The 27218-nt window shown below is 37.4% G+C and overlaps 1 protein-coding gene across 2 annotated transcripts in view; it reads left to right on the top strand.

Annotated features, from left to right (window-relative positions):
- Positions 1-27218, top strand: part of EPB41L1 (erythrocyte membrane protein band 4.1 like 1) — a 169885-nt gene that overhangs the window by 99154 nt on the left and 43513 nt on the right. For both annotated transcript variants that reach the window (XM_070941696.1, XM_070941697.1), the window contains exons 2-8: positions 4950-5152; positions 12798-12962; positions 21994-22098; positions 22196-22238; positions 23910-23985; positions 25058-25276; positions 25467-25554. In XM_070941696.1, coding sequence (XP_070797797.1) covers positions 4964-5152; positions 12798-12962; positions 21994-22098; positions 22196-22238; positions 23910-23985; positions 25058-25276; positions 25467-25554 — 885 coding nt within the window. In that variant the 5' untranslated portion in view covers positions 4950-4963. The remainder of the gene's footprint in view (positions 1-4949; positions 5153-12797; positions 12963-21993; positions 22099-22195; positions 22239-23909; positions 23986-25057; positions 25277-25466; positions 25555-27218) is intronic.

Here is a 27218-nt window from a genome sequence, read left to right as displayed (position 1 = left end):
TTCAGGAATCAGTGGTCTTTGCAGGAAGAGCTGGGCACGGGGCAAATGATGAAAGTTGTATTGCGTGCAAGTGCACTTGTATTGTACATGTATTATGACATTGCATGCTTGTAGAAAAGACGACTAATTTGTGTCTTGGTGTTTTGGAGATCCTTTCATTATTCTGATGTGCAATCCTGAGGTTCCTTCTGCAAGAATCTAGCATGCTTTTCCCTGTTACAAGCTACCTAGAAGGATCTTGGTTTGAAGGATACATACAAGCTTTTCATATAAACATCTTTCCTTAGAGAAATTGCCAAGCTGCTGGTTTCCCTTCATATAGACAAAAACCTATGTGGAGTTTCATGCAATGCAGAAACGGTTAAGTCCACAGGGCTTTATATATTTTCCCCTTTTGTTTCAGTATTATTTCTTCTTGTAGACTTTCTATATTGTACAGATTTTATTGTTCTGAAAGCCATTACAAAAAATTTAAGGGTTGAGATAAATAAACAGAAAGCTATCAGCTAACAACCCTACAAAATTACCCTTTTTGACTCTCAGTGAGTCAAAATTTACAATACCTGCAGTTTCTTCAGCTTGTTTTTTTCCCCTTTTGTTCCCCCCCCCATTTCTCCTCTTCCAGTTCAATCTGATGGAGTCCTGCATAGTATATTCTGATACTAATGCCCATGATACCCAATCTTCCTATTTCTTTCTATAGCATAATAGTTAGGAAAAAGGCAGAAAGATGGAAAATAGGGGGCTGTGATCAAAGAGGGAAGAAATCTCCTCTTCCCTAGTTCAACAAGCAATTTCAAAGTAGAGAAATAATCTTTGCATTACAACTTGGCATGCCTTAGGCAGAAAGCCGGCCTTCAGAAATGTTTGCACTGCTGTTTTGAAGTGTGAAACTAGAATATTGCACAGGATCATCAGAAAGCTCATTTTAGGTGAAAGTAACACACGCTGTGTATAAAACTTGCTGTGGTAAAGGAACCATGGTGGTTTCACTCTATGAAATCTTACAGCAAAAATAGTCCCTGACCGAAGTGTTTTGGTTTAAAGAGGGCACATTTTCTTGCCGTTAATTAACTAAATGAGAATCCCTTGTTGAGATGGGCAGCTATAGAAATCAAATAAATAAATGGTATATCAAGAATTTTCCTCCAGAATTTTTTCTCTGCACTTCCTGTGGATTTTCCCCACAGGGTACAGCAACCTGTTTTGGAGGACTAGCCAAAGAGAGGAAATGACAGCCAAAGAGAGGAAATGGCAGCATTTTAATGCTTTTAATGTATTGGGAATCACTTGCCAAGAAGCCAGATGTCAGGAATTCAGCTGATCTTTGCATGTTTGTTTAAAGTTATATACTTGGGTCCATACACAAATGTTATGCTGAATCCTACCCTTTAAGCTGTTGAAAAAGATGGCGTTCCACCTGTCAGAACCCCAGTGCTTTGTGGATGTAATTTCTAAGCCATATCCATTAGTCCTCATCTTGCTATTTGAATTTCTCATTTCAAGAATTGGTGAAAGCTATCTGTGTACCATAAATATCTGAAAGATTACCCATCATAGTAGCTAAAAGAGAATAACATCACCTATTTCAGTGTCTTCTTCAACTAGGTACCTCACAGATCAATGGTGGAATTCAATTTTTTTTACTACCGGTTCTGTGAGCGTGGCTTGGTGGGCATGGTGTGGCTTGGTGGGCATGGCAGGGGAAGGATACTGCAAAATTTCCATTCCCACCCCACTCTGGGGCCAGCCAGAGGTGGTATTTGCCGGTTCTTCGAACTACTCAAAATTTCCACTACCGGTTCTCCAGAACCTGTCAGAACCTGCTGAATACCACCTCTGTCACAGATGTATTGCATTCCAGTTAGATTGAGAAATGAAAAACATCTCAGAAGAAGGCATGGACAAATCATTAATGTAATGCTGCCGTGAAAACTTCATAATTCATGGCCTTGAAGTCACCAAAATTGAGCTTTACTTGATGAAGATTCCTTAAGAGTTGACCATGCATCCTATTTGGAAGGCACTTTTCTTTTAAAAAACGTGTAGTTATAAGACTTTGGTTCTCAGAGTTCTAAAACCTGATAGAGATAGTTGTCTTATGGTCTTTTCACGGGAAGTTGCCCTCTGGAGTGCTTGTGGGCAATCCTGAGTCCTCTCCTTGTCTGGAGGGGAATTCCAAGAAGCTGATCCATATGCTGGCTTCTTTTGCCAGTATGGTCATTGACTTCCCTCTGAGCAGAGCTGTTTTTTCTTCATCATTGCTTCCCCAGAAGTCACCTTTATCATATTTATCTTGATATTCTGTTTGAATGAAGATAAAACATTGAAATGACTACATATGTTAAAAAAGAGGAAAAAACTTTAAACTTGTTTTTTTTTTACATGAGTGTAAAAGTCTTGCATATTTGGGAGGAATAAGGAAAAAATAGAAATATTCTATTTTGAATTTGAAGCTTGAATTCGTTTTTACTCTTCTTTTCCAAGGAGTGTTTGCACATGTAACTTTAAGGCATGATTCAGATAATACGATGGTTTATGTAGGACATTAACAAGAACATTAGCTCTGTGTGGACTGGAATTTGCTGTGTAGATTAGAACTCGGTCAAGAATGTGGCTGTATATTGTAGAGAAATGAATTTCTTTCAGAGAAGTTTGCCAGTTTTTAACTTTTAACCCAAGCAATTCTGGACTGAGGCTTCTTCAATACATGAAAATTTATCATTTGTTGTGGGGGTGACAACATAATAGAACTGGGGTTAGGGGTGTGGAAATGTAGCTAGTAGCAGCTTCTCAGCTGACCAATAGTCTCTCCTGTCTCTTTTTCTCTTCTACTCAGTCTCACTAGACTGGAACATTCTTTGTACTACAAATTCATGTACTTCCAAAATACTGTATGTATTGAGTGACTTCAGTTTTTAAATAGTTTCTCTAAACAGATTAAACTTTACTTTTTAAAACATTTCAGCCAAACTGAAGAATCCAAGCTGGCATAAACTAGCAGTCCCAAACCTTTCCACATTGGGGGTCCAACTCAGCATGAGTGTGTGTGTGAGTGGCAAGCACATGTGCGCGCGCATAGCTCCATTGGTGTGAGTGACGGGCTTGCACGCCCTTCACTCATGTGAATGGAGCTTCATGCATAAGCAGAGGGCACTTGTGCATATGCATGAAGCTCCAGTCATGCAGAAGGAGGGCACTTGTGCTTGTGCAAATGCAGCTTCACACTCGAGTGAAGTCGCTTGCGCTTGTGCACAAGCTCCACTTGTGAGAATGGAAGGTACTTGAGCAAAGGGCACTTGGGCTCACGTGAATGGAGCTTTGTGTGCATGCACTTGCCCATCGCTCATACAGCCAGATTTCGAACAAGCTGCAGCCCGGTAGTGGGTTGTGGCCTGGGGGTTGGGGACCCTTGGCATAAACAGCAGTGGCTTTCATCTTTTGCTAGACTGTTACAGGGAGACAGATCAGAAGTTTTGTCATGAGCTTCAAAGAAAGATTGCACTAACACTGGCATGGGAGTGTCTGCCAGACAAAAGAGACATCTGTAGAAGAAAAACTCTCATCATGCCTTGTTTTTATTGTCAGAAGCCTATTCAAGCTGTGAGATTTGCTGTGTTGTCTGAACTATTAACGTTGGATGGAAATTTTCAGCTGACACCAATCAGCAATATCTAGTTATTTGGAGGAATGTAATTAGTTTGGTGCAAGCTGTAGTGCTTCATTTGTACCCTTATGTGCAGATATATTAGGCATCTTGTTAAGCCAAACAAAAATGTACAGAAGGGACAGATTAGCAGTCAGAGTTCAGCAATCAGTGTTTGTTTTTGCATTCTAATACCCATGTGGAATATATTTTATTTTGTGGATGGAGAGATTAGTGTTGCATGCAACAAAGCTATAGGGGTGGTGCTGGTTTGATACATGGCCTCCATATGATGATGTAGTTCATAAAGCACAGACAGAAAGACCTGGCTTTGTAGAACACAACTATATTTTTGTGTACATTTTTTTTTTTTGCTCTATCTGAACCTGTCTAATGCAGACTGAAGATTATGGGAGTTGTAGTGAAACATTTCTGGAGGGAACCTACTTTGGGAAGTTTGCTTTTTCACATTAAGAGACTATTGGAATTGATAAATATTTGTGGTAGCAAGATTTCAGCATGTCTGATTTAAGTGTAAGAGAATGCTAAGTTTCCAAAAACATAAGATTTGTACAGGTATGCATGAGATGGAGTGCATGGGGAGTTCTGAAATAAACACTACCAGAGGGTTTTTGAAAATGGGCCAAGGACTGCATGACGCACTAGAGTGCAGATTGCTCAACACCTTTTAATGTAGAACATGTAGAACTACATCTTAGCTTTCCCTCCACCACAATTTTGACTATGTTTACTGACCTAGAATTGGGGCTAATACTGTTTTTTGGTAATTATTCTTAGAATAGCCTTGTGAAGTAGGTTGTGTGGGAGTGTGGCTTTCCCAAACTCCCTCACCTAAAATTCTTGTTTTTCAACAATAAGAGCATCCTAGAGCCAAAGATTAAGATATAATATTTTACAAGAAGGATACATAGAATTCTGTAGTGTTTTAATTTTTATCTTATGTAAAAGAATGCTCTTTATGTAGTTTCAATCACAGCAGAGATTTAGCAATAATAAATGTGGGTATCGGTCTGCAGCCAGAAGGAATGTTTTACTGCAACAATTCCCATCCCTGTGTGGCATCTCAGCAGAGTGGGTGCTTGAGATTGAAGTATCCAGGTGTTGGATTGATTAACTATGTAAATTTTATTGAGAATACTCTCTCTATATATTTTTTGTGCAAGATGGCACCAGGAGGCACAGCAGGTGTATGCCCTAGAGGTTGAGAAAAAAACCTTTTAATAGGTATGATGACACATTTAACCCCATCCTCATGTATTTCATCTTCCCTTTGCAAATGCAGAATAATCAATAACAATGATGACAGAGACGGGCCCAGATTCGGAGGTGAAGAATGCTCAAGAAGGAAGTCCCCAGCAGCAGCTGGAGGCAGCAGCAACTGGGCCAAACACAGTGAATGGTAGCTCCACCAACACAGTACACAATCAGGAAGCTGACGATAATGAGAAACCAGGAGCCCACAGTGATCCTAAACATGGGGAGCGGGTGAGTTTACTCTGTTGCCGAAGATACTCTCACAAAGGCTTAGAAGATATTTAATCTTCATTAAAAACAAAACTCTGCTTTTGAGCATATGCAGAAGGGGCTCTCATTTATTTGCTGGAGTTTAGCAGTAACTACAGCTTTCACCTTCTATAACAAAATGTATTCAGTGCAGGCCTGCATTGACCTTCTGTGCTTTCTTACAATTATTTTTTATTAGAAATTACAACTGAACACTGAAAGCTGGTTAAACCCAAGGGAAACTAATCCCTTTAACCTGGCTGTATCCACAGACTGAAGGGTTGATTCAGGTGCCTTTACTGTTCATAATATCTAACACTGTCACTTAGCCTTTTTAATAATAACTTCAATAGTTTTAATAACATTCTGTTTTAATATTGCTGTTTTACTGTTTATTCTAAGCTGCCCAGAGTCACATTCTGTGAGATCAGCAGACATATAAATATGATTTATAAAAGAACAAACCAATACTGTAGGCTAGTTGGATATACAGTACCTAGTTCTGTTTATGGTGTCATAAACAGGTAGATAATATGGCAATGTTTCTGTTAAGTACCATTGGATCAATGTTATAAAGAAATCTTGATTTTCTTATGTTTTTATGTTCAAACACTACATTTTTGTCTCTATTGGAGAAGATCTTCATGACAGCCTGTACAGTTTATATGTAGGCTCAAATTGTGGCATTTCTTGCTTTACCTTTTTTGGGGGGTCTGGGTAATTTGTAATTTTTTTTTTCCAGTAGAACATTCAAAGCATAAAATAGCATAAAAACTAAAATGCAGTTAAAATATACAGTAACAGCAAAACTAAGGAAACAATAACATGCCAGGAGTTTTAAAATGATGTGAAAGTAAGTAATCATTTTATCTAATTGCTAGGATTTAAGCTTACATAAACATAGCCTATACTGTCCACCTGGGAATAATGTATCTGCAGGTGTCTGTTCTACCTTTGAGCATGATAGCAAAAAGATGTGATCCTGCTGCTGGCTCAGGAATTATAGAAGTTGAAGTCTACAGGTCATAAAGTTAACCTAGTTGCCCACCCCTGATCTAGGTAAATGTTACCTCTGCATCCCCACCCCCCCATCTGCCCCATGCAGAGTTGATGCAATGCCAGTTTTCTACCTTTATTACCTTTTATAATGTGTTTTATATATCACACAAGCAGTGTATCTCTTGGAATGCTGAGAACTGCATCCTAAGCTCTTAATTGTTAGGCAAACAATTAACACAATATTTTACATATGTATGTGGATGTTAATGAGAAGTCAGGAGCCTATAACGATGTCTCTAGATCAGAATTAGGAGTGGGCTGTGCCTAGAGTAGTGTCAGGGTAGAAAGGAACTGGAAATTGTCAAAATTTATCCCAGGAGCAGTTTTTAGTGTCAAGAGTTCAGCTTGTGATCGTGTTAATTATAATGATAAGAGCCATGGTGGCGCAGTGGTTAAAATGCAGTATTGCAGGCTAATTCTACTGACTGCCAGCAGTTCGATCCTGACTGGCTCAAGGTTAACTCAATCTTGCATTCTTCTGAGGTTGGTAAAGGATCCAGATTGTTGGGGGCAATATGTTGACTCTTTGAGAGGGTTGTAAAGCACTATGAAGTGGTATATAAATCTAAGTGCTATTGTTATTAATTCCTTTTAGTGTGTGCAGAGTGAAACTTAATTATCTCTCTCATTAATTATCTCTCTCATTGCCAATGTAAAAAAAAAAAGGTAGGATCTGAAAAGGTGTGTTAGTAGGGGTCCTTGGTGCTGTCTCAGCTTGCTTGTTTTCTTGCAGACATTTCATTACCCAAATTAGGTAACATCATCAGTGCTAGTAAGGAGTGCTGTTTGCTGTCGGTTTATATTCTAGTGGCTTGCCTATCAGTGTTGGTTGGGGTAGTCTTAGAGATTCTTTGATTGGGCTGTTTGTTGTTGGCTCCTTTGCCACTTTCTTGATTGGGATATTATTTACTTTATTGTTGGTCTAATGTTAACCTTAGAATTAATCTATGCTGATGTGGGTGCTGATTGTTGGTGGAGAGGTGCTTGGGTTTTTTTGGGGGGGGGGAACTGGGTAATACTCTCTTTTGCATAGTCTATATATATTGTTAATGTCTACGTGTCTATTGCTGGATGATTTGTCAGAGTTACTGCTAGTTGGTGTTAGTGGATGGATTCTGTCAGTCTTCTGCCTGTTTGTCCTACATAGTGGTTGTTGCAGTCCTTACATTTTATGTTGTAGATGACTCCTGTTATTTCTTCTGGGGTTGTTGGGTCTTTCAGTATGCTTAGGATGTTTTGAAGGGCTTTAGTTGGCTTGTGTGCTATGCTGATTCCATATGGTTGTAGTAGTCTGTTGGTGATTTCTGAGTTATTCTTGATGTATGGCAGCATAATTCTTTTTAGAGTTTATGTTGGTTGTGCTGTATTGGGTTGAGTGATGGGAGACTTTTTGATAAAGCTGCATGGATATCCATTTTGTTGGAATATGTTGCATAGATGCTCTATTTCCTTTTTCTACTGTTCCAGGTTGCTGCAGGAACTGTTCCAGGTTGGGCTTGTCTAAATAAAGTCCTTACGCAGCTTCTTTTGTGGAAGGTTGATTGGGAAGTTGTGTCAATTGAATGGGGCAAAAGTTAAACAGTCTTTGCTTTATATAGATGCTGTGTTAAAGGTCAGCTAAATATGATATGGACTGATTCTGGTCTTTCTGAAAACTTCTTGGTTTGCTAAAATTGTAGCAGTTGGTTTGTTTGGTTGCTAAACTATGCTCAGAATCATGTTGGACTAAGGATACTTTTGTTTATGTCATCTTGGTTCTAAATGTGATTCCATAGATAACTTTCCAAATCAAAGTATAGAATTGAGAATGATAAGCCACAAAGTTCTTAAATGTCCCAGCAATGTCCTTGTTTTGTTCTTTAATTGGTGTTTAAAGAAAACTGAACAAAACAAGGACATGCCTGGGACAATAACACCTATAATTGCGAGTTACTATGTCAAGTTGTCACATCTATAGTATCTCTACTTAGATCCATCAACTATATGCTATTCAAGATCAATCTTTTTGTCCTCTTTGCTGTCTTTAATTGATTACTACTCTATTTATCAAAGTGGTAGCCAGACATTTAGCAAATAGCTAAACCATCTGGTTGATGTTGGATTGAAGTTGGCTACATTGATACGCATTAATATCTGGTCCAATTTTGTTATTCCTATGTTTATTACAATAATTTCAGAGAAGCAGCTTTCTTAAGTGAGTTGAATTTTCTCTTAAAATGGTGCATCTGTAAACAGTAATTGGTTCTTCTACATTAGATTAGTTTCTGAGTATATTGAGAGCATGGGAATTTTTATTTTCATTACCAAAAGTGAACAGAGTTTCCAGTTGTTTTGTGCAAAAATCTGTTTCTGAAATTCTCATGTTTAAACTTAATCAGTATTATTTATTGCATTTATTATGACTGCCTACTCCAATACATTCTGGATGACTTACAAAACATAAACATGTAAAAATGTTATGTGTTTTAAAAACAGAAAATGTGGCAGCCTAGACTTAAAAAAAATGATAGAAATAAAAACATGACAGGGGTTGTGTGTGTGTGTTTGTGTGTGTGTATATGTGTGTGTGTGTGTGTGTGTGTGTGTGTGTGTTTCTATAGAAGCACCTGGTCTACCCCAATATGGGAGGGAGCATACTGCTTCCCTTTCGCCTTTCAGCTCCAATCCAGGAGCCCTCAAACACTTGCATTCATGACAAACTATTTTATACCAAATTTATATTTGCTGATAAAGAAATAAAGGGAGACTAGTATAAATCTATTTCAAGCTCTTTAGCTCTCATCAGCTAGCCATACCCTTACTTGGAGTTTGAATCCGAGTAAGGGTATGGCTAGCTGATGAGGGCTAAATAGGTTGAAATAGATCTATACTAGTCTCCCATTATTTCTTTATCAGCAAATATAAATTTTATATACACACACACACACACACACACACACACACACACACACACGTACGTGTGTGTGTGTATGTACATGGTGGGTAGAAACAATTGGAGAAAGGCAGTCTTGAAGATAACAAAGCCCTAATTCATGAAAAGTATGTTACTGTTGTTAAGAAGTTGGGTTAGTAAACCTTACTGATCTGCTGCAAGTGATATAACCAGTGTATTCTAATCTTAGGTCTGTACTTTCTTGCTTGCTTGATTTGCATGCCATCTATTTCTGAAGATCCTGGGTACCTTATCAGTCAGTGTCAAAATTTGCATTAAAAAAGAGTGGCCCCACAAAGTAATGAATACAAAAATTAACTACATTAAAATCCCTAGGGCAGACCTTTTTTGACCCTCTAAATATTATTAACTGGGCCTTTAACAGTTGGAATCCAACTCTACCTGAAGAGCCATAGATGTCCCATCCCTGCTATGGATGAGGGACAAATAATTGCTCTGGCAACAAAAAAACAAGTTTTTAGCTTGTTTTCAGTATAGTCTGTATTCTTTTTATAAAGCAGAAGGTAAATAATCTGGGTACATGGTGAGATTATTGTAGGATGCCATCATAAGGGCATTTATTCCAAAATGTGAGAAAATGTACACATTGGTATGTAGTAGACAAGACAGTATTCTGCCACAATTTATTTTTAGTGGCCAAAGTAGGAATAAAGCATATCATTGTCCATGACTCAACACAAGGCAATAGCGATTTACAAGCAATAAGATAAGAAAAAGAAAGGATTCAAGAATCCTGAACTTCTGTATGATACAGTATAGTAAAGAAAAAAGGATGATCAGGATATCAATCAAGAGTATCTTCATATAATGTTCAGAGTAAAATATTAATCATGGAAGAGGAATGCCTCTGACCAAGCTGCAAGGACTCTGAGGGAAGGCTAATCAAATAGTGCACTATCCTTGAACTCAGAAATAAAAGAGTTCTTGCAAGATAAAAGTGGAACCAGATAAATTGTTACTTTCATATGTCCCATCCCAAGAAACTTACTGCATATAACTCTGTAACACAGGGGTCCCCAACTCCCTGTCCGTGAACTGGCACAGGTCTGTGGCATGCCAGAAACTGGGCTGCACAAACAAGTGAAGCCCCATCCTCAGGATGCAGGCAGCACACAAAACCATGCCCTCTCCAGTCTGTGGAAAAACCTCTCTCCATGGAACCGGTCTTTGGTACGCAAAAAGTTGAGGGCCGCTGTGTGACATACCAGAGGCTGAGTGTAATAAATAATTACATTTCACTTCTCTTTTTCACCAAACCAGCTTCACTACTGAGTTAAAGATGGCGAACAAGAGTGATACACATTGTTATCCTCTCAAAAGCTTTCATTTGTTACAAAATGTTAGTTATTGCAGAATCCAATCTTGCATTGGAGAAAATGTTCAAATACCTTCTTATTTACTACAATGAGCAACACCTACTAGTCAAGCAGATAACAATTATCCTGGCTTATGCCATTTCTCTCACCATTGTTGTGACTACAAAGTATTATGCCATTTCCCATCTGAAATGTTTCCATCAGGAAATAAAAATGTCAAGTGTAAGGTCAACCTAAGAGAATTTTTTTAAAATGTACAGTTGTATCTGGAGAGGCTCCTATGCCCATTGATTCAGGACAGCTATTTTATAAGAAGTGCCAAATGAATGTTAAGAATGGTGTTTGTATTATTGTACAAGGCAGAGAACATAGCAAGAAGGTAGTAGCAACAATGTGTAAGTATCTCTCGCTAGGTAATTCTGTCAAAAAAAAAAAAAGAAATATTACAAGGCTAAAACCAATCCTCATTCACTCCCTGGTTTTTCCTCAGGGTTTTCTATATCAGATTTATCTCTATTGTGTGAGGAACTGCAATTGCAAAAGGGCCAGCACTGCTCTGGTTGCTGAGTACAGATTGAAGTTGAAAGTATCATCAGTGGGAAGGACCTAACTTTTCTATCTACAGCGTTATAGATATTTCCTGAAATATAAATGCTTTTCACAGGCCACTATCATATGGTATGCATCTACTGTTTTTTATATTAAAAGCCCATGCAGTGGTTAAATATGATGCTAGCTTGGTGTGCAGAGTATAATAGACTGAAAGCAAAACTTTCTCTTTCCGTAAGTGACATCACAGCACCAGGCTGTCAGCATTTTGCAATGGTCTGGTGCTGAATCTTAACAAATTTGCTTTTAGGAATTATTGGATTTTCACTCAAGAGATAATTATGCGATTTTCCCCGCTTTTATTTTCACCTATGGTATCATTCAATATAAAATTGTTGATTGGCAGCATAGAGCTAAAATTAGTCAAAATTAAAAATGCACACTGAATACATTAGGAGTGGCAAGAATCAACTGTGCTACACAGAGCTGAATGGCATAATCTATACACATAAAGCAAGTCTAATGCAGTTTTGTGTATAAGTGCATATACCCCTCCCCCGTCACATTCACATAGAAAATGTTTTTCAGTTTTCCAGTCTGGTATTTCCTGGTAGTCTTCCAGCCAAAGTTCTAATCAAGCCCAATCCTGCTTGATAGAAACATTCTGAGTAAATATACAGATAGTTCTTGACTTACGACCACAATTGAGCTCCAAATTTGTAACTCATTGTTAAATGAGTTTTTCCTCATTTTACAACTTTTTATTTGCCACAGTTAAGTGAATCATTGCTATTGTTAAGTGAATCATGTGGTTGTTAAGCGAATCTGGCTTTATCCATTAACTTTGCTTGTTGGAAGCCAGCTGGGAAGGTTACAAATGGTGATTTCATGTTATTAATATTTGCCAGTGCCCAAATTTTGATCACATGACCATGGGGATACTGCAGCAGTCATAAGTGTGAAAACCAGTTCCCTATTTTCAGTGCTGTTATAATTTCAAGCAGTCACTAAATGAACGGTTGCAAGTTGAAGGCCGCCTGTACCCCTGACTAAAAAGTTTTGAGTCAATTTTTTGTTCCCCAGGAGAAAATGGTAGTGTTCTTCATAAAGCATTATGATCTGAATGAAAAATAAGAATGAATGAAATGTAAATATGTAAAGTCCTGGCCACAAGAGCCAATAACATGCTATAGAAACTCAACACAATGGTGATTTCAAATAAGACTCATCCTTTGTGTCAGGTCTTCAATCATGTGCTTTTCCCTACCAACTGGTAGGAATCTTCTCACAAATATTTTATATCTTCTGACAAATATTTTATATGTAATGGAGTCATTTTATAACTGAATATAATTCAGTTAATTTAAGTGGTATCAGTTGCTGATAGTTCTACTGTAAAGTTAGAAAACAGAAGAAAGCACATTATACATTTCATTATATGGACAAACCATAAAGACGGTGATCTTAGTGTATCGTCAGTGTATTATGAGGAGAATGTGATCTATCTTCCAAGTAATGGCAGTTGGATAGTTAGTGAGAAAGCTTTTCAAATAAAATGTCAACCTAGTTTAGTGAATAGAATGAATGAGCAAAACCAGAAATGTCGTAAAGGAAGGGTACAAAAAAATGCATAGCAGTTATACTGTGGTGATGTAGTAGCTGAGTCTTGCACTGAACAGGAAATTACACTAGACGGTCACCTTGTTGCCTTACACCACTTATATTCTTTGATTCTACATTTATTTTTTAGGCTGTGGACATGGATGAAAAGGACTACAGTGAAGCAGATGGGTTATCTGAGAAGACTACCCCCAGCAAGGCCCAAAAATCTCCTCAGAAAATCACAAAAAAGTTCAAGAGTGCTGTCTGCAGAGTGACGCTTCTGGATGCCTCAGAGTATGAGTGTGAAGTGGAGGTGAGCACGGGGGTTGTATCACTTGACTTTTTTATTTCCACCCATATGTTTATTTGGTTTGCCCAATAAATAGTATATAAAAATGGAAGAGTTTTTTTAAAAAAATAGTCCTAGATCAAGCTATTAAAACAGATAATACTTTCAACTTTGCTAAAGACCCATCTGCATCTGCATGCTTAACTCAGTGTATGAATGTACATAGAAAGCAGGTGTGAGTGACTCATACATTTTTAAGTGTAGGCAGTCTGCTATTTGTATAGTTTGAGAGAATGAAGTATAGGCAATAAGTGTGTGTGCTTGAATAACTGTTATTTTTAAAGAGATCCCTAAAGAAGAGGAACAGTACTTGCAGCATTCAGTCAAGAAGATTGAGTATTATCAAGTGAAGATGTTGTTTTAATATTTATAAAAAATTACAAAGCTTGGTTGGCATGACTAACCCTTCCTTCATTATCTGTAGATAAATCCAATTTTCTACAGAATAAAAGATCGCCAAGTAGTGGTTCATATTTCCATAGATATTAGAACCGTTGTTTCCTATATGGTGAATGGGCAATATGCATTTCTTAGATGGTGAAGAAAAAAAGGGGCAAATATTTGAAAATTCTTGATACTTACCTTCCGCTGCAGAAAAGACTGTAAGATGCCATATATTGGAAAGTTTGTCTTTTCTAACGTCTTTTAAAAATGAAAAGTTCACAATCTGTGATTCAGGGAAATATGAGGGAGAACATACATATTTCCTGATTGTCCAGGGGGTCCACAACAGTGGGAAGCAGTTTTATTCCTAGTTTTAGGAGTTCCTTCCAATCCTCACTGCAGTTTCCCTGAATGGAATGGGATAACTCACCATAGCCAGCTTGCTGCAACCAACTCGTCTTGGCCAACTTGCCATGGGACAAATATAAAAGTTAAATTAATTATAGTGGAACCGTGTCTAATAATAATAATAAAATAAAGAAAGTCAATCCAGAAATACAAGAGTTACAATAATTTTGATGAAAACGTGATCAGCAATAAAAAAGTAACTGAATGAAATGATTAATACAGCATTGAATTGTCCTGCGGCATATTGTCCTGCGATGACTTGGCCGTGGCAAGCAGTCATTTGCTAAGTTGGCCGTGGCAAGTTGGCTGTGTTGAGTTGGCCATGGCGAGTGGTCCAAGACCCTTCCTAAAGGAATGATTACTTGTAGCTATTAATGACATTAAAACTTATGCCAAATCACAGAGAAATTTTCCTATTAGGGAAGTTACTCCTATATTGAGTTGTGGCTATTATGCTCAAAATGTAAAATGATAATGTTTATTAGTTTACTTCAGATTTAGCTCTGAAAGGCACACACACACATTTTTTTACAAGAACATTTTTGTTTAGTTTTTTTCTTCTGTGTTTTGTTTTTATTTCTCATCATTGGCAAGGCTATAAAAAAAGTGAGAAAATTCAGACAGGTCAAGAGAGATGTGATGGTATCTTTAGAGCCAGAAAGAGGTTAGATTCTAATCTGCTGGACATTTTTCCGTTATCAGTTAAAAGAGCAATCTCCTCTCCTGCCAGTTGCTGATATTTCTGGAACCTCACATTATTCTTTTTCAATTAATCTTGATAAAGAAATTCAGGAAAAGTCTTGCTTTCTGTAAATATAAGTTAAGATTATCTGATTCTCTCAGTAATTCTTGAAGAGTAGTATAAAATAAATATGTATAAGAATAGCACAGCTCATACCTGAAGCTTGTCAGCAGCTGGAGACTTTTCTTGTTGCAATTTTTCAGATAAACTTGGATATATGATTTGGAAGGAAGAAGGGAACTTTCAGGTTCTCTGTGTGAAAGAAAATGGGTAGATACTTGAAATTACAGAAATATGTCTCTGAGTTTCTTTTTTTCCAGATTGTGGCATTAACTATGTATAAACATTGATATTGCCACTTTTTGTTGCTAAAAAATCCAGAAACGGCTTTCTTCAATTAAGTAGTTTCTAGTGTGCATCAAGTCTAAATAGCAATAGCACTTAGACTTATATATATATATATATATATATATATATATATACCGCTTTACAGTGCTTTACAGCCCTCTCTAAGTGGTTTACAGAGTCAGCATATTGCCCTCAACAATTTGGGTCCTCATTTTACCCACCTCGGAAGGATGGAAGGCCGAGTCAACCTTGAGCCTGGTGAGATTCGAACTGCCAAATTGCAAGCAATCCGCAGGCAGCAGAAGTAGCCTGCAGTACTGCACTCTAACCACTGTGGCTCATACAGAATATACTGCCAGAATTTCCCTTGCTTTCAGTGAAATTATTAGATCTTGATAAATGTATTGATTAATGACCTTGTTCAGAAATGCAGCTATTGAGGCACCCTGGAAGGATACCTTTCAGAGACATATGTAGAATACCATAACGCACTAAGATAGGGCTGTCAAACTCATGGCCCAAGGGCCGGATGCATCACATACTGGCCATGCCCACACCTGGTTTAGCAAAGGGGGAAAAGTCACAATACATCACGTGACGCCCCCGTGATGATGCAAATTTGACACCCCTGCACTAAGACATAGGAGGCATAGAAGACATAGAAGGAGTAGAGTGAAGAGAAGGTAGAATTGGGACAATGAACCAGAAAAAAGGATTAGGATAGTTTACTTTGTAAATTGTGCAATACCATTGGAAGGCATGAGCTCAAGCTACCATATTCTACAGTGTACAGTCCCCTAAGTAAGGGAATCTGTCTGATTTCATTCCTCATGCTACTACCAAAGCTGCTATCTTCTCTGTGTTCCTAAAACCAGGATAATTAATTTTGACATTTGTGCACATTCTTCCATATAATACAGTGCTAACCAGGCATTCTTTTAGGAGTCTTTTTTTTTGGTGCAAATAGCACCTTTTTTCTTGCTTAATTCAGTGCAGGACATGTGGAAGTGAAGCAGAAATATTGATGTTCCCCATTGAAAGAATGAATACATAAATGATAGAAAAAAACCAAACTTGGTTTGTGGGCATGAGCACCACAATATATATTATACCTGAAACTGTAAGTTAGCCTGTTTTTCTATACTTGTGGAAACCAGTGTCTATGTGGGGGTGGAAGAAACTGCTTAATCTCATAGTGACAGCTGCCATGTGAAACTGTTCCCTGTTGCAATTGACTGTGTGGAAGATCCATAAACAGAAACCTTCAAGCAGTTGACTAAGCTTTTTCAGTTGATAGGTTTGTAGGAATGAGAAATTATTTTTATTTCTAGTTCTACTGATGTTAGTTTCAATGAATTCTCATGTAATGTATGAAATCACTGTCTTGCTTCAAAGGACAGCCTGCTTCTTTTTACAAAAGCAGAAGATATAAAATCTCCATTACAATCTGCCTATTAAAGAGTTGGGTTGCCTAAACACGGTAAATTTAAGTTTTTACAGGCATTTTTTTGAGTTTAAGATCTTGACGATATTTGACTTCTGGGAAAACAATTACAGATTGAAGAAGCTTCACTTTTTGTGGAGTCAATAACAGTGACAGAAGGAGGAGCCAGCAAATGGATCAGAGCCTCAAAAGTCCTCCCCGGATAAAGGGGATCAGCCACAAGTCTTCCAATAAAGGTGCTCTCCATGAGGGAATTGTAAAACAATAGTTTCTGGTGGGCTTTATAGCTCTGGGAGCTAGGAAAAGTCAGATTTGGCCAAGCTGTGGTTTGCAAATGGATACTGGATTTGCCCACTTCCCTTCTTAATCATTTCTAGAATTTGCCTGTTAACTGACTTTTAGAAATTAAGACCCTCCAGAACAAAAAGTTTCATCAAACTGGATGATGCTCTTTCAGTTCATAGTTTTAAATGTTTCATACAAGTTTAAGGATTTAACAACTTTTTACTCAGAAATAAACAGCAAAAGGGGGGATTAGAATCTTAATTTTGGAAAGTTTTAAATGGAACAAGGGGCCAGATATTGGAATAAGATTTTGCAACTAATTATAAGAATTCTTTTAGTGGACTGTTTAAAAACCTATTAAAAATATATGCCGTTTTGAATCTTAAGTGTAAGAAATTCCCTGGTTGAAAAATGTGGATTAGAGAAAAGTATGATAAGAGAGACACTGAAGGCTGGACACTAGAGGCAGCAAGAAAGAGCTAAAAATTATAATTAGGAGAAGAGAGCTACCAATACAGAACGAAGAAAAGTATTTTAACTGTAGAAGAATTCAAGGGTATTTGGCAACAGTGAACTCAGAAAATTATCTTGCCTGCTACTATAAAGTGGATTTAAAAGAGGAAATAGAAGATACAACTGAGAATCAGGCTGTTCTAGACCTGGATTTAAAAATGACAAAATACAAGAATGATATGTAAAAAGATTTACATAGGACATAGAAATGAAGCCAACTGATTTCTTAATAACTTAAAGAGACATACAAGTAATAAACGAAAAAAGCGACTTGGATGACTTTCATTTCTTGGACATAGGAAAGAGATGTGCTATATTTAAGAAGGAATTCCTGAAAAAAGACAATGAGAATGAAAATAAATTGGCTTTTGGGACAATATTTTAAGGGAATAAACATTAAGATTTTTAAAAAGCAAAAAGAAGGAATATAAAGTTACTGTAAGCTGCCAGGAATCTTCTCGCGGTGAGATAGTTGGCAAATAAATTTAATAATAAACAATGTTTATTTAGTTGATCATTCATATACAAACACACACATACATGTGTTCGTGTTTGTGTAGAAAGAAAGAAAAAGAAAGGAAAGAAAGAAGGAAAGAAAGAGAGAGAAAGAGGAAGGAAGGAAGGAAGGAAGGAAGGAAGGAAGGAAAGAAAGAAAGAAAGAAAGAAAGAAAGAAAGAAAGAAAGAAAGAAAGAAAGAAAGAAAGAAAGAAAGAAAGAAAGAAAGAAAGAAAGAAGCTCTTAATGGGCTTTTCCTGACCAAAATGACCAGGCTTTAAATATTTATTTGTAGATAAGATATGAGATTTTCTGTTAAAATATACTGTATGTATTATTATTTCTAGTATATGCTAAAACTTGGGAAAGAGTTTCTAAGATGAGACAAAGAGAAAATGAAAAGAAATTAATTCATGAGTCACTATTTTGAAGGGATTAGATTTTTAATAAATTCCTTGCTTGTGATAGCTCAGGATTTTTTTTGAATAATGAGGCTTTAAAGATTTGTTTATAAGATAAGGGAAGAAAAAGCGTTTTGTTCTATTTTTAGAGAAAGTAATAAGTTACTGTTGTTAAAAGTAAAGAATTGTGAATCTGATTTATCTGATTAAGATAAAAATGTATTATTACTTCTGGTAGCTCTTAACAGACTTTTGCTGATTAAGATTGAATTATGAGGCTTTATAATATTTTTATTGATAAGAGATGGAATATGGAAAGAAGAGATTTCCCTTTAGTTAGGAATTGTTTGTACTTGTGTTGATGAAGGGAGAAGTCATTTTTTATATATTCCCTTTCTCTTCTATTTTGCTCTCCCCTTTTTTCCTCAGCACTTTTCATTTTTTTTATTTTTTACTTTTTCTTAGTTTGCATTATTTTTTATCTTTGAATGTTTAAACTTTAATAAAAAATTATATATAAAAAGAGGTTGGAATAGAATGAGCTGGAAGGGACCTTGGAGGTCTTTTATTCCCCACTCCCTGCTCAAGCAGAAGAACCTATACCCGTGATGGCAAACCTATGGCACGCATGCCACAGGTGGCACGTGGAGCCATGTCGCCTGGCACACCAGCTCAGCTCCTAGAGAGGCTCTGGAGGCTGGGGACAGCAAAAAACATCACTTCCTGTCCAACCGAAAGTTGGAAAACAGGCCGTTTCGGGCCTCCGGAGGGCCTCCGAGGGGGTGGGAAGACTGTTTTTGCCCTCCCCAGATGCATAGAGAGGCTCTGGAGCCAGGTGAGAAAGAAAAACGGGCCTACTGGGCCATCACGTGCCAGGAGTGAGGAGGGGGGGTTGCACACGGATGTGTGGGGCGGGGTGCATATAATTATGGGTGTGGGGACGCATGTGTGCGAATCTCCCCCACCCACCTTCCTAGCACACAATTGCAAAAAGGTTAGCCATCACTGACCTATACCATTTTGGATAAGTGACTGTCCAGTCTCTTCTTAAAAACATCCAGGGATGGAGCACCCATGATTTCTGAAGGCAAGCTGTTCCACTGGTTAATTGTTCTCACTATTAGGAAGTTTCTCCTTAATTCCAAGTTGCTTTGCTCTTTGATTAGTTTCTAACCATTGTTTCTTGTCCTGCCCTCTAATGCATTGGAAAATAAATTGGCCCTTCAGATACTGGAATACTGTTATCATGTCATGTTAATACTCCTGGGATCAGGTTGCTCATTATATTGGTTCAGTCCTCAAGCTGGCTGATCCCTGTATAAGTTCGGATGATTCTGTTTTATCAACTATCCTGTATCTTCCCCAATGATATGGTATCGCCTATCTTGTGCTAAATAAGGACACACAACACAGCCTTTTGATAAGTAAAGATATAGGCATATCCTTGTCTAAATAGGGCTTTCTGGGTTCAGTGTTATAAACACCTCCCTATCTTTGTGTGCCATATTCTGTTGATTTTTTTTTTGTAAGTTATTGGTGTCTGTTGAATATGGATTGGAAGTTGCTTTTGTACAATTTGTACAAATAACTAAATAAAGAACAAAACATTGAAGGACTGGGAGAAAGTTAAAAGGATCAGAGCCTCCCTGTGCCTTTGATCTCTATGCTTCTGCAGTCAGGCTCTTTAGCTGACATCTTGAACAGTGAGATTTCGAGAGACGCTTGACTTACTGCAGAGGAACTGATGGTTGTAGAGATGAAAGTTCCCTTTAAGCAAAAGAAGTGGGTGGAGTGATGGCCTGGAATAGATTGTTAAAAGACTTTCAAAGCCAGAGATGTGAGCCTGAAAGGATGCATAAAATTAATTACCATTTTCTGAAAACTGGTTGTTATTTACCCATTGATGAACACATGCTGAGAGATCTGGTTAGCTTTGCTGTTTTTACTTTACCAAGATTTACAAAATAAGGGTTTTTTTAAATTAATTCTTTTAATAACAGATTTACCGAGATGGATTATTATCTCTGTTAGATTAATTCAATTTATCCTGGTCAACCTCTTCTCTTTCCTTCTATTTTGCCCCCCAGCATTATAGATTTCCCAAGAGTACTAAGTTTCTTCCTAATGTCTCCAAAACGTCATGATTTAAATTAGGTCATTTATGCCTTAAGTGAGAAAACTGGATTGATTTGATCTATGATCTATTTATTTGTTTTATTGGCTACCTATGATGCTAGGAGTTTTCTCCAGCATCAAACTTCAACACTGACTTTATTCAAAAGTGTCAATAGTCTATCTATCATAATCTTAACTTTCAATTCCTTACAGTGTCACAGTGTCATAGATTGCTGGCACAATCCTGATCTTTGTAGATATAGACATTTGTGGCTTCTAAATATATTTTCCAAGATTTTCATTACTACCTTTGAGGGCTGATTCCTTTAATTTACTTCAGTGCCTTCATTGTCACTTCTACAGCTGTTTTGTTATACCTTTTGCTATTAATTTAGTCTAAATATAGTTCCATTTTTCCCTGCAGCTTCAGATTTTTTTTTTCCTGCAGGGCCACATCAGAAACTAATATCGCCATATTTAGCCACATCAGAAACATCATTAGGAATTCAAATGAAGCTTTACTCTTACTCTGTAATATGTTGAATGCCCTCTATCCATGCAATTTTATTGGTAAAACACAGGAATAATTTACCATTGCATTGCAGTATGAAATGATCCTTCTGCTGTTGTCACTAAAGTGATCTTCCTCCTCCTTCAGCAACTTTTTATATCTTTGCTGCCCAATATCATTGTCTGCTTGCTTTAGCAGGACAACTGGGATGACCTTTATGTCTTGGATGATCCTGCTGGAAGTTCATACTTTTGGCATAAACTCTTGGTGTTCTTCTCTCATCCTTTTCAGGAACAATAGACACCAATGATGAGGCAGCATAACTTCATGGGAAGAGGCAGCTTGGAAAACATAATTATTTATTACCAGTTTATGACTATCTTGTTCACAGTCATTTGATCTCCTAAACCTGCTTTTAATTTAAAAAAAGAAGAAATGCCTAAATAGATTCAGTGCCTTTTGTTGCCACAGGTTAATAAGAAGTTTCTTCATATAACAGAAGTGTTTTTGTGAAGTGTTAATTGCTTTTAGTTCTTGATAATGTAGCCATTAGTTTTCATTCTCAGAGCCTACATGCTGACATGTCATGACATAGAATCATATTAGTAAATCAAACTTTGGGTCATGTTGTTACTATCCTCAGAGTACGTCAATTTGACTTCCAAGTAGGACAGTTACAGAAAAGCAATCTTGGAATTACAGATCTATATTTTTTATCAATGTCAGATAAAGAATATTTATTTATCTCTGTAACAAGGTAAAGATTCACTTGAGTTGAGCTTGATTCCTACAGTTTTCTTGACAGTGTTATTGAAATAGCTTTTCATTACTGCTTTCTTATTCTTAATTTAACCTACATCTTTGGAATTTTCTAGTTAATTCATGTAGACATTCTACCTGAGACAAGGCAAGGTTGTTTAACTGCTGTCAGTTGAGCTTGCTTGGCCTTGGTCTTGGAAGCTAAATAGGATCAGGCCTGCTTGGCACTTGAATGGAAGACCACTAGGATATTTATGCTTTTTTTTTTTTTTAAATTCATTTAAAAGTTAAAAGTGCTCAAGTTTGTACATGTGTATGTAACATTTTAATAAAGTGTTTTGTAAGCCTAGCTGCTTCTAGAGATCTTATATAACTAAAAATTTGGAAGGAAATAGTGGGCCTTATAAAATTTTCTCTGGTTCCTGGCAGCTCTGTAAAGTCTAACAAAGGCATAGAAAATATTACTGTTCTTCACTGTGTGATCAGTCAAAGGCGGGCTGTTTTGCATCTGTTGCAATATAAGCTTTGGAAAGAAATTAATGCAATTCACATAGCTCTTAATTTTCGCCATCTTGTTTGTGTCCATACAGAAACACGGTCGGGGTCAAGTACTCTTTGACCTGGTCTGTGAGCACCTTAACCTGTTGGAGAAGGATTATTTTGGACTCACGTTCTGTGATTCAGATAGTCAGAAGGTATGTTGGGCTGGTTCAAATAAAGTTTGCGGTTTGTCTGTTTCAGATGTTGTGGCTATGTAGGATTTCCTCTTAATGTGCTCTCATACTTTTTCAGAATTGGCTGGATCCTTCTAAAGAAATAAAGAAACAGATTCGCAGTGAGTAGTTCAAAGCATGGATATTTAAGGCTTTTCAATCTGGAAGCCATCATTCAAAAATATATAGTCAAGAACTTAATATAATAAACATTGTTTTGTAAGAGATCTTATATTAACTAAAAGTTTAGAAGGAAATAGTTGTCATTATAAGACTTTCTCTGGTTCTATGCAGCTCTGTAAAGTCTTAACAAAGGCATAGAAAGTATTACTGTTCTTCACTGCGTGATCAGTCAAAGGGGGGCTGTTTTGCATCTGTTGCTATATAAGCTTTGGAAAGAAGTTAATGCAATTCACATAGCTCTTAATTTTTGCCGCCTTCTTTGTGTCCATACAAACAAGGGATTTGTTCTAAAGAAATAAAGAAACAGATTTGCAACGAGTAGTTCAAAGCATGGATAGGACTTCTCAATCTGGAAGTCATCATTCAAAAGTATATAGCCAAGAACTTAATATAAAGCACATTGCATAATAAGATCACTATGTAAATTATTAACATTCATTTGAAATGCTCTAGACCAGGGGTGTCAAACTCATGGCATCATGTTGTTGTCACATGACGTATCACAACTTTTTCACCCTTTGCTAAACTGGGGGTGGCCGTGGCCAGCGCATGATGCATCTGGCCTGCAGGCTGCATGTTTGACACCACTACTCTAGACTGTACAAAACTACAATGATTTTACTGGCTGTTGAAATACATTACTATAGACTATTCAAATGAATGAGCCTCTGTGTGTATTTCACATGAATTTCCACCACCAATTTTCTAGCAGGTAGATTTGGAATAACTGACAAAACTAAATTTACTTTGCCTGAGGAAAGAAGCCTTGAGTTTCTGCCTCTCATTTTCCGTCCCTGCTGTCTTCACATTTAGAGGTCAATTCTTCAAAGATGATTAAGAGCAATCTCATTTTTTAAAAAGCACAGGATTCTTGTCAGCCCCACCTCCTTTTTCAATTAATCAGAAATGAAGGATGGGTACTACTCTGCATCTTAGCAATTCCATTTGTAATATTTAGAGATGGAAAAGATCCCAAAGTTGTTCTGTCTAATCTATTGGCAGGGTTTCTTTTCTACCAACTCCATAAAATAATCTCCATGAGACCCAACTGTGTCACACAAACTTTATGAAGCACAGTTTTGCTTCGCAAAGGTAAAGTGAATAATGTCTTTGATATGTGTGAGCAAGAGGGTCTCAGGTTTGTATCTTAGATTTTAAGAGCTGGCAGAATACCTCTTAGTGACTTTCTTCTGAAATAGCTGGCTATGGGATAGGTTTGTGATGCAGTATCTTGAAGAGATGTTGCTGGAGGTCTTTCCCCAACAGCAGGCTCTCTTGAGGATTTGAGCTTGTTTCCATGGCAACACCAAAGTCACTGTCTCTCTGCACAGCAAAGACTCTTTTGCTTATTGCAAACCTTAAAAGGCAAGCATACCTGCTGTTCGCCTCAGCCATTAAGATCCAGGGAAGCAAGGATCTCCAGTAATTCTGGAGAGGAGTGTGTCTTTTTAAAGTCCTTTATAGTTTCCCTAGAGATTTAGAGTAAAGGAGAATGTGAGGCAACTCAAAAAAAGAAATAAAAACCATGTGCGGAAGAGTCAATTAAAGATGTATCACCTAAATGTACACCCTAATATTTTCCCCTTTCCTTCTCTCTCTCACTTATTTAGGTGGCCCCTGGAATTTTGCCTTCACAGTCAAATTTTATCCACCAGATCCAGCCCAACTAACAGAGGACATCACAAGGTAAGTAAAAATGTATCTGTCTTGGCCAATTCTTACACAATTCTCTTAAAACTATGATGAAGTCATAGTTTATTTTATCTGTGTGGAATAAATCTCAAAGGCTGGAAATACACAACGTGCCATGCCAATTTGTGTTCAGAAAAAAATCCCTGTCTCTCATTATTCACTCCCTCAGAACTATTCCAAGAACTACTTCAAGAGCAATAAAATAGCATGATGATTTCCCAGGCTGTTGTTCCTACTGCTAATATTGGTTATTGGAAAGAAGGAACATTCTTCCAGAAGCAAAAACTTGGTCTTAATAATACTACTCCAGTTTTGTTTGGAGCACTGAAGCAATTCCGGGTTGAAAGGATTGGCTGGTGACATCATTGTTGCCTGGGGGATGCCCCGTTGGGGGCTCCTTTCATGTCCCTGTGCCCCAATGGTACCCATCTATGTGGTCTCCCGCTTTCAAAGTTCTGGGTCAGCAGGAGATAGAGTGAGTGACAGGAACTTACCCTGTACCCGGCAGCAACCGGGTCTCGAACACGAGCTTGCCGATCATCAGCCTAGCATTCTAACCACAGGAACCATGCTCCTTTTCCTAATAATAATTTGCATTCTTGATGTTGAAGGGGAGGGAAAGTTTGGATCAGAGACCTTGGTGCTGTTTCCTATTTGACTGCCAAATGGAGGTAATTTGTTTTGCAAAAAGCCTTCATTGTAGCATTAATCCCCTGTATTTTCCTTGTTGAAGGTTAATAGTCCATCACTCAAATATTGTGGCCTTACTTAAATGGTACAGTTTTTTAGTCACATGAGATTAATTAAAACTGGATGTTCGACAAGTTTCTGGTGAGTTTTGTTGGCTATCCCTCACTTCAAGCAGATCCCCAAATTTAAGTTATTAAAATTCAGAATTCCGATTGCTGAATTTATAAGATTCCCCAGAAGACAATTGTATAAAATGGACATGCTGTAATTAATGGTGGATTACTAGTTAAACAGGCTTCTATGGAAACATGATCGTCCCTTAGCTGTTTGTTTTTCTCATGGACATTTCAACTTTCTGACCTCTTCCTCTCCTTAGGTATTACTTGTGCCTGCAACTTCGAGCAGATATTATCAGTGGACGTCTACCATGTTCTTTTGTAACACATGCACTGTTAGGCTCCTATGCTGTACAAGCTGAATTGGGGGATTATGATACTGAAGAACATGTTGGGAATTATGTTGGTGAACTACGTTTTGCTCCAAATCAGACCAGAGAATTGGAAGAGCGTATTATGGAGCTACATAAGACTTACCGGTGAATAGGTTTTTGCCTACTACTGCTAATATCAAGAACAAACAAGCTTTGGAAAGATTTGCATAACCTATATTTTCCTATATTCATCATAAAAAGCCTTTTAAACAAATGTCAGCCTTTTGCTCATCAAACAGTGTGTAATTTTCTTTCTTTTTATTACTTCTCTTTCTGTCTTATTTTTCTTACAAAGGGGCATGACACCTGGCGAGGCAGAGATTCACTTTCTGGAGAATGCCAAGAAACTTTCAATGTATGGAGTTGACTTGCATCATGCTAAGGTATTCTTAGTGAAAAGGTAGTGTTTTGTTGTGACCCAGGCCTAAGTAGGTAGTATTAGATGTAAACAGTTTCAAAACAAACAGACTTTATTAGAACAGCTGAGAATTAACTCATTCTCAGTGTAGTCCAAACTACATTAAAACAAGTTCTTCTTTAACACAAATTCTTCAGTCTAATCACCAACCTTGGTATATAATTAGTCTTCTCTAGGCAAAAGTTCAGAAGCAGAAGACGCCAACCAGCGATAAGTGCAGCAAGACAAGAACAAGTCTATCAATGTTGTTTTCCGACAAAGAGCCCAAGAGCTGTTGCTGGTCTTTTAAGCCTTATGGGAGGGGCCAAACATCTCTTGGCCCTACTCCCGAGTCATCCTCTTTGTTGTTGCTGCTCTTGCCTTCTGGCAGCTCTTCTCATACGTGCACTAGGAACTTCCTGTTCCTCTACCTCTCTACTGTCAGCCTCTGGAGGCTCCAGAGTCCACACCACATTCCCCGATGGCCCTGGCCCCATCTCTGCCTCCCATGCAAAGCCCTCATCTGGGCCTTCCCCAGCCTCCAGGACTGGCCCGTGTTCTTCCTCAGTCTCATCGCTGTCCGACTCCACTGCCAGCTCCTCAGGCTGCTGGCGGACCACAACAAGTTTTGAGGCACATAAGTGAGAGAAATCCTGGATTATTCTGAAGCAATATTTACTCCTTTTTAAAACTTGCTTAAACTATGTAGCATCCACTTATACCTATGTGTCCTTTCATTTGAGATACTGTGCTTAAACATAAAATATGACTTTGTCTTCTGACAAATTCTGTAGAAGACATTGTTTTCATTTATAATTAAATTGTATGGTTGCTATCATAGGGATAGCTATTTTGATATCTAGGGACAAACATTTAGAAATTGAATTTTAAATTCAATTGAATTTTTTAAAGATCGTGGTATTTTGCAACCCTGCTGTGGAATATTTTCAGTAAGAATGGACTGAAAAGTGGGAAAAAAATTTATGCAAGATTTAAAGAGAAACCTAGAAACATATTTTATTTGAAAAATCCCCATTATGGAATCTATTCATTTATTTTTTGCATATTTTATACTTCCTGTCCTCTCTTTTCCTTAGATTTTTCTCCTTTCCTTTCTTTATTAGTTATTGCATTATTCCCTTACTTTTTGCTCTGCAACAAAGAAGTTAATTTTGAAGCCATTTCCCATTAGTGACTGACAGCACATATAATTATTGAAATAATATAAAGCCTGACCTCCACACTGTTATTTTAGCATAATGATTGTTGGATGATTTTTAATCTTTAATGGAGTTAAACTACACAAAAAGCAGAAGAGTTAAAAGTTGTTGCACAAAAAGTTCATCAAAATGTTATCTAACAAACACTCTCTTGTGTTAAAAGAAATGGAGAAGCTACTAAAAGAGAAAGTGTTCCATCCATGATCCACAATTGTGAATGTGTGTCTGTTAACATTCTGAAACAGTTTTAGTAGCCCTTGCCCAGAATTCATAGAATGTTATCTGTAGAATTAGGACACAAGCCAAAATACTTCCGGTACTATACGTCAGGAGCAGCAACAGTTGATGGATTTGTGCCATGAACTCTTGCTTTTCCTAGCACAAGAAAATTGTTTCTAATATTAATAAAAGACCAGTTCTAGAACCCATA

The sequence above is a fragment of the Pituophis catenifer genome, unplaced genomic scaffold (genome assembly GCF_029215685.1).
Source record: "Pituophis catenifer annectens isolate HBS135680 unplaced genomic scaffold, rPitCat1.0.hap2 SCAF_3, whole genome shotgun sequence".
In the NCBI taxonomy this organism is placed as follows: Eukaryota; Metazoa; Chordata; class Lepidosauria; order Squamata; family Colubridae; genus Pituophis; species Pituophis catenifer.
Note: the sequence above shows the minus strand (reverse complement) of the source record. Positions and strands in the feature narration are given on the sequence as shown.